General features: G+C 34.3%; 1 protein-coding gene across 2 annotated transcripts in view; it reads right to left on the minus strand.

Moving 5' to 3' along the window:
* Window positions 1-499: 499 nt before the first annotated feature.
* The window catches only part of LOC126972164 (uncharacterized), a 55,122-nt gene continuing 42,947 nt past the window's right edge, over window positions 500-12,674 (minus strand). The window contains exons 5-10 of one of the 2 annotated variants that reach the window (XM_050818778.1): window positions 11,772-11,988; window positions 10,453-10,700; window positions 8,605-8,804; window positions 6,134-6,239; window positions 3,408-3,445; window positions 500-2,320 (exon numbers count right to left, since the gene is read on the minus strand). In XM_050818778.1, the coding sequence (XP_050674735.1) occupies window positions 3,439-3,445; window positions 6,134-6,239; window positions 8,605-8,804; window positions 10,453-10,700; window positions 11,772-11,988 (778 nt within the window). In that variant the 3' untranslated portion in view covers window positions 500-2,320; window positions 3,408-3,438. The remainder of the gene's footprint in view (window positions 2,321-3,407; window positions 3,446-6,133; window positions 6,240-8,604; window positions 8,805-10,452; window positions 10,701-11,771; window positions 11,989-12,674) is intronic. The other variant, XM_050818769.1, reaches the window with a different exon arrangement.

The following is a 12,674-nucleotide window of genomic DNA, read 5'->3' on the forward strand; positions in this document are numbered from 1 at the left end:
AAAGCATCTAATATTCTTAATATACATGTTCCTCACGTTGAAACTCCTTGTAGGAGTAAAAAGCTAAAGGTAATCGAAGATATGAACGATCCCAAAATATAGATAAAAAAAAAGAGTGAAGAAAAATACAGAGCCGAGACAAGATTAGCGAAGCAAATTAAATTAAAGCTTGGGAAAACCGTAAATATATTTAATTCTACATTTCATTACTTCACTATAATAAATGTGATGTATATTGCACTAAGGGACAAAAATTCTACGCCTAATAAGTAATAACTATGGTGCGGTCGCGAAGCAGATATAATTGCGGACAATGACCCTGTACTTTTTGGCCATTCTTGGCCATTCATTAAAGGAGTGTATTGAATAGCTGTTCAATTTAATTCTTAATTTTTTTTATCTGATAAACATATTTATGTTGTAAACCCACTTCTGGCCTCACAAACTGTAATACGTCACAGTATTGTTCTCAGTAATAATCGTGCCAATTTGAGATAGATTTATATATTATCACATCGGCACCGAAAAGTTAAAAAAAAAACATGTTTTTGGTAGTACAAGGTCATAGAACGAAATTATATTTACTCGGCGACATGCACTTTATAACATAATTATTCTATAACATCGATGTACTTTATATGAGCAAACACTGCTAAATAACTATTTGTTTTTAACGACAATTTTGTAGTTGGAAATTTCATATTAAAGCAAATTTCTAACACTAATAATTAATTTAATAAAAAATTTAAATAACGCGCTTTAGTGGTTTCTGTGCGAAAAATAACATAAAAAATAAAAACTTGCGACAAAGCTAAATATTATTTTATCTACACCCATGCTTTAAATCCTCTATTAAAGATTCTGAAACAGTTAGCTTATTGCCAACATTAAAACACCCAATGTTCTAATAACCATTACATCATCCAAACGAGTGTTGTAATGTTGAACTGAATTTCATAACAACACTCCTAATTTAAAATTGTTAGCAGTAAGCTAAATGTTTCAGAATCTTTACGAGGATTCATATTATGGGTGTAGATAAAGTCTTGTATGCAACTGTTGATAATTATTTATTAAAACACTCATGTGATACTATTATCACACTCGGCTTCGCCTCGTGAGATAAATCCAAGTTCGTGTTTTAATACCTCTTATTACACAACAGTTGTATAAATAACTATTAGTCACTACTTCGATTACAACATACCAATGACATAATGAATAATCACACACTATCACATTTAAAAAAAAGAAACCGTTAGGAGTGACCGTTAAAATCAATTTATGGCTGCCATTTAAGAGTACTTAACAGTCCACCATAGACACACATGCATAGAGAACCAAGAACGCTATATTTTTCAGATTTTACACACAGCCAATCGTAAAAAATGAGTTTTCCTATATGTTTAGGAATATAAAAATGGTTATTGGAAGTAGTAAATCTCTCTAATAGTCGTAACAAAATGGGAACTTAGTGATTTTTAATGCGCGTTTAAGCTACAGTGACTGTTTGTACACTTATATTGAAATGTGAAGCTGGTTAGTTCGAGCAACACATCGATATAGTCCTGTTTATTCTATGGTAACAGACACTTGTACTATTTTTTTTTTAATTTTTAATTTTAATTTTAAATTATTCTGAATAAACCAAATCCTTATAATACTGGCAGCCATAATCCTACAAGCCTTATAGTAATCATAGATATAACAGTCTTATGTCTGTATCAGCTATGTATCCGTTATTTTTTTAATCTCTCTTCCGTCTTCTTATACATAAGAAATTCGCAATAGGCATTTACCGAAATCAAATCATTTGAATATATAATGTATAAGGAAACAACTACTGATTTACAAATTATAATTGAAATTCTTAAAAAAGGAACGTTCTTTACGTATACACATATCACGTCGTATAATAACAAACATGGAACATGCCACAAATTATACCGTAAAAAGCTTTGACTGATATATCTATACATTGCCGCATTTACTCAAGTTGATTAAAATATTCTTGGTCAATAAGAAGCAATGTAAAACATTTGTTCAATTCAGGTTTGTTTCGGACTACGACTGATATGTCCTTATGTGTATAGAACGTCATTTAAAAGGAACATTAAAAATCGAAACAAAATATTTGTTAAATCCAAACAACCAGATTTCGCAAAACGAGCCGTACACGTATGGTATAAGGTTCAAGTTCGTCTAAAAGTCGTTGTCGCTCGACGCGTCGTAGGTTTCATGTATCAGTTCCGAAGCTGGCAGGTACTTTGTGCCAGGCGATAGGACAGGCCCGTGGAAAGACTGGGATCGTAACACGTTACTGTGAAATTCAAAGTTATTTAAAGTCCCCATCTCAACGCACGTAGATTATAGGACAGACTATAGTGTCATTTATTAATACGGCTTTACTCAAGTTTTGTCGGTGTGGGTTCCGACTAGTTTTCGACCATTTGGAGGTCCTTTATCAGGGTGAGTGTAGTGGGTTCGCGATAACGCCCCGGACTTGTTGTGAAACGCATCACGCATTAAGACCCATACTGTCAGTGATACCGTGCTCGTCATCACCGTATTGTCCAGCCGCACACTACGAGACCAAGTCCGCAGTAAGAGACGGGACGTTATCGCGAACCCACCATACTCACCCTGATGAATGACCCGAAACTAGTCGGTACCCACGCCGATAAAACGTGGGTAAAACCGACTTAACATCAGACTATAGTGATTGAGACGTAACATATATCACAAGTGTTATCAATAAATTAATAAAACAAAATAGTACCAAATATATAACTAAAAACATACATAATTAAATACAATGCGATAAAACTAGAAAAGGTTTTGACATCGCTATGATATAATATATTATATTAACAAAAAGTTTTTTATTATTAACAGGTACCAATCATATTTTTCTTAACTTACCTGTAAGAGATTTTTTACAGACATAGTATAAATATTGATTATTAAGTAAAACGCTGTATAATTATGTAAATTAGTGTCATTTTATGACCCAAATGAATAAATATTGTTTGTGTTTTAGAACTTTTATTTTTTTTCAGTGCTTAAACCAAAGCTTAAAGAATAATACTAAACTAAATATTATAAATTAGTAATTAAAATGTCACTGACATCCCTTTTCTAATTTTACTTGCTTTTTCATAAATAAATAAATACTAGCTATTTAAAGAAAACACCATGAACCCTCGTGTAAGCGAAAACTTGTGTGCAGTTAAAAACGAAGAATTGAACACTTATTAATTATGTAGTGATTATAACAAATTAACATGGATGATTTAATGATAAAAGCTAATTTAAACAGCATTATAAGCCTGAGTACAGTATCACCAAGCTCTAATAACTTTGACAGATGCCAAAACCCAATATGTTAACTGTCAGTTAAGACTAACCTGTAAGATGGCTGCCAATTACTTAGATCTGTCACGCTCTAAAATTGAAATTTTAAGGTTTATTTTAGTCTTATTTATTTGGAGCATAATTAAGAAAATCTCCCGTTAGGTTTATGGGCAAAAAAATTCTTGATGTTGGTTAAACTTCATTTTGATGTATTTTATGCTGAGCTTACGCTAAGACTGTCCAATTTAAAAGGTAAGTTTTACGTAAGTAAAGTCGGAGCAAAGCAGTACGATATATAGATGTCAGGCTGAAAAAGTACAGAATAGATTCTAATTTTGCATGAGTATTAACAAGAGGTCGGAACAACATAATATAGGCTACAATATCACATTTCTGATCACCAGCTGATTGTAATGAAACAAACACTTTAAATGTCACGGGGAGCTTACCACTATTCATGACTGACACAATACATTACAATAGAACAGTACTTAAGCTTAATAGCGACCGAATTGGAGCACGCACACATACATACGTCGGCCGCTAAGCAATCTTGAGAAGACAAAACTATTGAGAGCCACGCGGTACGCCGCTGAGACTGGTCGCTGCGCTGTCCGAATTAAATTATCTGCACTGCGCCGTCCTCGTCGTCAATATTTTTGTATGAACCAACCCTAGTGCTGCACCCTCACTCACGTAGGTATAAATATCAAGGCTATTTAGGCTTCTGTTCTATTACAAGTATTGTGTCAGTGAAGACTGCAACTCGGTTTAGCAAAAAATCCGAAAACTATTTTTTAACCTCAGTAATATAAGATACCTGTATTTTTTTTAGTTTTAATGTACATGGGCATGCTTACTATTTTATGGATTATATTATGTTGATAATTTGTTATTTTAAAAGTGACATCCTTCACTTCTGGGATTAATTATGCAAATTGAATTTGTAACCAAAATGTATGCAGAACACAACCTGAGAGTTTAACAAGGCATACCAAGATTTACGATTAATGCGTCACTCGAAGTGTTGGCTTAGTTGTTAAAGTTGTTATTTATGAAAACACAATATACGTTCACAAACATCGTCACCTTTTTGCTCTTAATAGTGATTTTAATTATTATAACTATAGAAATAAGGGATTGCTTGTAACTTATTTATTAGATTATAATTATTTTATAGCAATATCAATGAAAGTACACAATTGTATATTTTTATTAAAAAGAGCTCATTAAAAGAATGCTGGGAGAGTTTATTGCGCCGCTTCTTCTCTCTCAGAGCGCCATTTGTTTCCGAAGCGGTAGTAGTATCTAGTATTTAAGAATAGTCATCAAAAATAATTCTAAAGGAATCAATTTTGAGAAAATAAATGCCTTTTATGCCTTTTAAGAGCGCTCGGACAGAACCCGAAAGGTCGCGGGTCGGAGTACTATATCGTTCATAAATTTTGGTTACAAATTTAATTTGTATATGTTGATATTTATTTCGTACTACATGGGGTACACTAAAAGTTTTGCACTTCTAGCTAATCGGAACTATTGGAATTTCAAATGTTATATTTTTTAAACGTTGCAGTTCTTAGTAATAAAAAAAGCAATTGGCGGGAAATCATTTGGCAACTGTTTTTTATCACACATCAAAGTTTTACGTACGCAACGAAAATGGAATTAGGTCTAAAATATTTAAGAGCTATGATTTTTTATGATTTTAAAAGTTCTCTCTCTCCGCCAGACTGTGCCGCTCGTCTTCAAAATGCTTTTGGGAGAGAAGCACCTTGAGCACCGACAGGCGATGGTTTGCTGAATTTGAGAGAGGCCGGGTTTCTTTACATGACGAATTTCGTGAAGGGCGGTCTTCAACAGCCGTGAACGAAAAATAATGTGGCTACTGTTAAGCGGCTAATTGAAGAAAACTCATGGATTACCTATAAAACAATTCGAGGACTATTGAGGATTGGTATGAGCCAAATTCAGAAAATATTACACGAAGAATTGAAAGTTCGGAAACTTTATTATCGTTCGATCCCTCATGACCTGACAGCGGAGCAGAAGCGGGCTCGCGAGTAATGGTGCTCACAGATGCTAATGAAGTACGACCACGGACATTCTAATGCTGTTTATGACATTGTCACAGGAGCCACGAAACGTGGATTTATTGTTTTGAACCCGAAAAATAACAGCAATCTTGTGAATGGGTGTTTGTAAATGCCAAGCCAACAAAAGTGAGGCAGGCGAGAAACATTGGTAAAAAAATGATCACTTTTTTTCTCAGCTACGGGTCCCATCTGCACAATTCCACTTGAAGATCAAAGGAGTATTAATGCCGAGTGGTATTCTACCATTTGTTTACAACGCTTCTTCACACACGGCCAAGAAAACAAAGCCATTTTTAGCTTCCGAAAAAGTACAATCTATCACCCATCCTGCATATAGCCCCGACCTAGCACATTGTGATTTCTGTATTTTCCCCAAAATCAAGGATTTTATCAGAGGTTTCACTTTTACCAATTCTGAATAGGCAGTGATAGCGTTCAATCTGCACGTAGAAAACATTCCTACAGTTCTGTGATCCTCCTGTTTTAAAAAATGGTCCGATCGTATGAAAAAATGTTTAAAATGTAAAAGGAGAGTATTTTGAAAAACAATAAACGTAATATTTTGGTCATAACATGTTGTTTTTCAAGTAACGCAAAACTTTTAGTGTGACCTTCGTAGTATCCTATTTAACTTCATCAATATGATTTCCATAATCATTTGAGCCCCACTCCTACACACAACTCACCTAGCAGTCTTGGGCACCGGTTTGACAGACTTGCCCAGCGCCGCGGCTTTCCTCGGATCATACGACGCTCTCCGTTTCCACTTCTCTAACTCTTGTTTCTTTTGTTCTACAACAATAAAACAAAAAAAAAATATTCTAAACAATTTGTTATTTTTAAAATGATAATACCTTACTTCTGGGGTTAATTATACAAATTTTATCTGTAAGCGATATTTGAATGGTGCGGGACTCGTTGAAAAAGACACAACAAAATGTACGACCCTTGCGTCTCTCGAACAGTTGGCTCAGTTGGTAAGACCGCTCGAACGGCACCCGAGAGGTCGCGGGTTCGAGTCCCGCATCGTTCAAATTTAATTCGTAAAAAAAATTCATCTAACCTCAAAATTATGAATTAATTAAAACGAAATAAATGCTATGCCCGCAGTTTATACGTGTACATTATTTTATTTCGAATTGAAAAATTATCATAAAATATATTTTAGTAGTTATTTTGTCAAAATACAGCATAGTTACATTTTATATCACACACAAGCGATCTCGCACTTCAAGGTCGATCAAGGTCAAGGGGTTCTTCTTAGTCTTTCGGAATGAATATCTCAAATTAGTACTATCAAAGCATGTATACTTTACTTTTGTTACTTACCTTTATTTTGTTTTAGAAAGAACATATAAATATAATAAATATATACAACTAATTGTTCTCATTGAAAAACTTATTTATTCTAAAATATAACGGTTTTTCAGCTTTGTGTCGTGTGTTAATATATAACACAATATTAATAGTTTATGCATGGTCTTTTATCTTGTTTCGATAGCTTTTAGATACATTCACTAAAATTATCTTAACTACAGGCATTCTTTTGCTACACGTAAAATTATTCGCATAGATATACTTTTGCAAGCGTTAAATTCGCGAGCAAAAAATCGCTCGGAAATTAATTAATCTTATAGCGATGAGATCGCGTAGGCTAATATGGTAAAAAACGTAAGCTGGGTTAGCACTTGTATAATTTATTTATTAATAACAACGCGTAAAACAAGGAAACATAACAAACACATCACAAGAACTAGATACTTAGAAAGATGTCAAAATAAAACTCTCACATCAAGAAGAAACTTTTTTGGTCATTTTCCAAACGAATGTTCTCAATCCATTTCTCGTCGGTTTTTAACCCAAGATCATAATTATTTACAAATAAAATACGTTGCAATGCAAGGGCGCCGTAGCTGATGAAATTAATGGGTAAATAAGACTTAATCTTGAGCGGACTGCATTGTAATGGGCGGGGCGTATCAATTACCATCATAGTGAAATAAACTTTTTTGAATTATTGTCAAACTTAGCGCTTTTAAATCGTCACTATAAATATTACTTTCAAATTATTGAATCTACCACATTTTCGGAAAAAGTAGACCTCGTGAGAAGAACATACAAGAAACTTCAACGGACACTCTTTTATCAATAGAGTACAGTAAAAGCTCCTTATTCGCGCTTCCTTCATTCGCGTTTTCACTATTAGTGGCTTAAAAAATTGTGACCCAATTCCTATATTCGCGGCTAAAGATTTCTTTATTCGCAGATGTAATCGGTACATAGTACATGTATATTAATAAAGAGAATTCCAGCATAGCGGAAATTGATATGGAATAGGACGAGATGGGTACGAACAGATAGAATCAAGTGGCAAAGTTAAATTCACAGCCCATTGAAGAAGACGCTTCAAAAAGCACTGGAACTGTGACATTTAATTCTGAAAAATCTTAGTGCAGGCTTAAAAATTGCAAATGAGCTTTGTGATTTCTTTATGATAATTGATCCGTATATGGAACGAAGTCTTATTTTAAAGAGGCAAATTGCTAATGCCAGTGCTGAATGAATATCAGTTTGAAACGAAAGACCTTTTAAAAACTGCCAAGCAAGAAAAATTAGAAATTCTTTAAACCGTTGCCTAATTCTGAAGATAATAATTAATAAGCAAGGTCAAAAGCTGCAATTAAATTGTTTTTTTATATGTTTGTTTTTTACTTTGTCACCTAGGAACGTATCCCCTATAATTCCATATAAATTACCATTCCGTATTCACGGTTTCTGTATTAGCGGCATATTTACGGAACATATACCCCGCGAATAAAGAGCTTTTACTGTATTCACACAAATTAAATTTAAAAACAAAATTTATAAACGACGTGGAACGAAAAAAAATAAAAAATTGTTTAAATAGATTATTTCGCAAAGGCTGTATGTAATATACAAAATAAATTAGTTTATAAGGTGCTGCATCCAATATATGAATCGTGTTCAATATTAAAAGTGTTTTAAATATCCAATATTTCATAAAAAGTAATCAAGAATAAATTGTATAAGTATAAATTATCGTATATTGGATGCATCAACCCAATCAGCTTTACGCCTTTCTCGTCTCGTCCCTTATTGTAAAAAAAAGTTAAGTTGCCCTGAACTTTTGTCTTACCCATTTCGTAATGCTGCGCACTTCCTTTACTGACTGGCTTCTCTGGCAGCACACCTACGTAGGTCTTGCTGGGGTCACGCCTCAGGAAGTTCTTAGGCGAGCTCTCCGTTTTGTACTTTGATATGTCCAAGTATCGGGGCTGGATGCTCTTCTTACTAGCCGACGTAGTCGATGATGACATTGAGAATTCACCGCTGTACCTGAAAATTATCAGATTTTGTTTTACTTATGCAAATACTAAGCGATTTGTCAATATCAGCCATTAATTTTTGAATGAGTGGTAGTTTATGACGTTAAATCAATTATTTTAATTTTTAAAGTTTATGGGAAGGTATACCGCTTCGTATTTCGTAACTTAACGCGTTACGGTATACATAACCGCCGTTAAACAAAGTTTTATTTCGTATTATTAACCTGGCATTGCTGATCTGGGAAAAAATCCGCTAGGCTAAAATGAAACTGCGCTGAGCATGTATGTCAGATGCACGAAGACCGATGGGCACTGGTGAACGGATTGGGTGCCTCAGGACGGGCAAAGACGTCGAGTCAGACCCGTAAACGATGACGTGACGATCTAGATGCCTATAATAAGACCTGGTCGGAGCTGGCAGAGGACCGCGATAGATTAAGTAAAGCAGGGGAGGCCTTTCCCCAGCAATAGGATCCAATAGGATAATAAAAAAACTCGCCTTGATAAAGTTATCAGTTCTGTCAAATTGTCTTAACACCCACCGTATTATAAATATTTGAACTTGTATAGCAATATATTTACTTATCACTAACAATTACGCTAGAGTTAATTATATAAAGCAGTTGTTAAGCGGTATAATTTTGTAAAAAAAAACACTATTCAAGCATGGTAGATCCTGAGATTAGCGTGTTGAGGAAATAAATAAAAAAAATCAGCACAATGCTGTGTCGTCGTGTACATATCGATAATTTCATATTATTGCTTAGCACATGTAAGTTTTCCCTTCGTATCTTCTAAGTCTTGGAAGAAAAAAGAAGATTTAACGATTACCGAAATCCAAGAGCGCAGCCACAAAGGCTCGAACGCTGTAATTCTTTACCGTTATCGGCACCACTTCACTCTATCGTATGGTGTTTTATAGGTTCCTTACACTATATTACTCTTGAGATACTCATTCTAAATATATTTTGATAATATGTACTTTACTATAATATCATACTAAAATTTGATACTTAAACGTGAGTAGCTTCTACTATTCAAAAACTCGTAATCGAATATTATTTATCGCAGTAGAAGTACCTTCATCAATAACTTACTCTCCTCGCTCAACGTGACAAAAATTATTTTTCATTTATCTATCGAGAGGTATAATATATGGATGTGGCAGTTATAAAGCTAACAACACGAAACTGTATGTAACTTTGTGTCACGCAAATTAGAAGACGTTAATAACGCCAAGAAAACTCTTTCGAACAATAAACTTATTATGGTATTAAGATATAGCTGAGAATAAACCAAGAGTACTTATGCAAAATGTTGACTATATCCATCGTTGACAACACTGTCAATACAATGATAATTCTGAAGTTTTCCCATTGTCAAGCAGCCTTGCAAATAAACGCGGGAAACGTTATACGTCCGAATATAATCCTATTTGTAAACATTTTGCTTATACTTGGTTTATTCTCAGGTTTAACATTATATCAATATTATTTGTAAGGCCATTTAGCTTTATAAAAGGCATTTATTTTCTCAAAATTGATTCATTTAGAAGTCTCTTTGATGTCATTTCTAATATACTAGATACTACTACCACTACGGAAACAAATGGCGCTCTGAGAGATAAGAAGTAATATAATATTAGAATAGATACAAACCTTTGTTTAGGATTTACTTGCGTCCTGCTCTGTCTCATAACAGGCGCGCTCTCCGTCCCGCTCTCTCCTTCAGTATCACTCGTACCGAGTAAAGAGTTTTTCTCGTGGCTGAATATCGAACTATTTCTGGGACTGCTCCCGTTGGTCGTTGAGTTTGTATCGCTGTCCAGTATGAATGTTTTCCTCTTGTCTATGGTCTCTTTGTAGTCTGTGGTCTTGTGGTGACGTTTCTTCTCGGGTTTGTTTACCTGTTAAAATTAAACATCTACGTAAACGTAACTTCAAAAAATCAAATAATAATTTGTTTATTTATTTAGATAATGAAATGGCACATGACTGTCGAATTTATATGTTTTGACAGTTGCCACCACTTCGAAAAGTTGAGCTTTAATAAGAAGAAGTGGCAAGAAAACAATTATAAAGCTTAATTATTTATCTGTGCAACGTAATGCTTTAAAAAAACTGAAACGTAACTTATTACTCATATTTTGTCTTACTTGTGTAAGAAAAGAAAAACATGTAAATTTCTTTTAAGACTTGAGTTTAAAATAAAATTACAGAGTGTTTGAGTAGGTACAGTGCATCAATCAACACAAACTGTAAATAAATAAAGGTGTAACGCAAGAATTAAATCAACATCATGAAGATGTTACACAAAGTAGGGGGGTTGCAATCAATATAAATATATAAGATAACATTAAACAAAAATCCGATCTCGTTAACGGAATGGACCAGGCACCACAAGTAGAATCCGATACGGATAATGGCGCACTAGCCATCGCATCCCTTAAATATTTTGGGGAAGAACAACGAATGACCTTCCGCACGATGTCGCCGCAAGCAAATATAAGAATTATGAAGAAAGATAAAAGGAACCCTTAGGAGAACAGCTCTAACACGAATCTTTTATCCCGGGACGGTGTGGAGTAAGACAAAGAACGGCAACAAAACGAGTTCCCCCTTCTTTACTCGCCTCATTGCAAACACCATTCTTTTGTGTTCGCTATATGTGGAAACTAAGACATTGGAACGCCTAAACCTGACTAATGGCGTAATATATTTTAAATAATATTGACACAATTTTACAAGACAACGATATATTTAATACAATATACTTACTTAAATATACATAAATACACATAAACATCCATGACTCGGAAACAAACATTCATATTCAACATATAAATGATTGCACCTACCGGGATTCGAACCCGAGACCTCTGGCTTAGTACTTAGGGTCAATAATTGCTTTTTTGTATAAATTTATTTTGAGACTTGCATATTTTTTTATCTTTCTTATTATTTATATATTTACTGACCTTAAAATTAGTCACATAATCTCTAGTGAGAACTACGTCATTCTTCAGACCCTGCCGTTTCTTCACGTCCAAGATGTCCGAATGAGTAGAAGTTATCATGGGGTCTATGGGCAGCGTCGGCTGGTCATCTTCTGTGCCTTCGGAGGAGTAGTCCAGGGTCAGATCAGCGATGTTGGTTGTGTGGAATGACTGAGACCGATGTACCGGCGATGAGTGACTGAAATATTTATATACAATCAAAATACAGTCCATAAAAAAAAGCTGACATTGCCGTATGGATTACATTACGACAATATCATGTTAGATTCCCGTTTCAATCAGGCAATATATTAATAATCTACGAACGCAGTTTAAATTGTTTTTTAAATTTAAATAAAGTCTTCCTTAGGTTAAATGTTACATCTACAATATTAAAGGTACTTGTACGTGGGACGCCCTGTTTATACTATAATATATTATTATTATAAAGAATAAAGGTAAATGCTTGTGTATGCGTGAAAGGTAGAGATTGTGTGTGTGAGTGTATTCGCGCGTTAGGGGGCGTGTTGTTCGTTATATGTGAACACGTCCTTATACTAGTTAGGTCAGAGGCGTGCTTGCCATATTATAGGCAATTAGGCAGTGCCTACCTCGTTAAGAGCCTACATAAATATAGCACTAGTTCTAAAGTTTTAGTTTAATATGGTTCCGTTATTGGATAACCAAACTTTTATTGAGGACCCACTCATTAAATTTAAACTTACTCCAGATACTAAATACCTACCTAGGCATTCTTCAGATAGCGTTATAGAGGACAAAAACGCAACTACGACTAGTTAGATCTACAGTGCCTATCTTGATACAAAATCAATGCACGCCCCGGAGTTAGGTTATATTACGTTCCGCAGATCCAAACAAATACAG

The sequence above is a fragment of the Leptidea sinapis genome, chromosome 2 (genome assembly GCF_905404315.1).
Source record: "Leptidea sinapis chromosome 2, ilLepSina1.1, whole genome shotgun sequence".
Lineage (NCBI taxonomy): Eukaryota > Metazoa > Arthropoda > Insecta > Lepidoptera > Pieridae > Leptidea > Leptidea sinapis.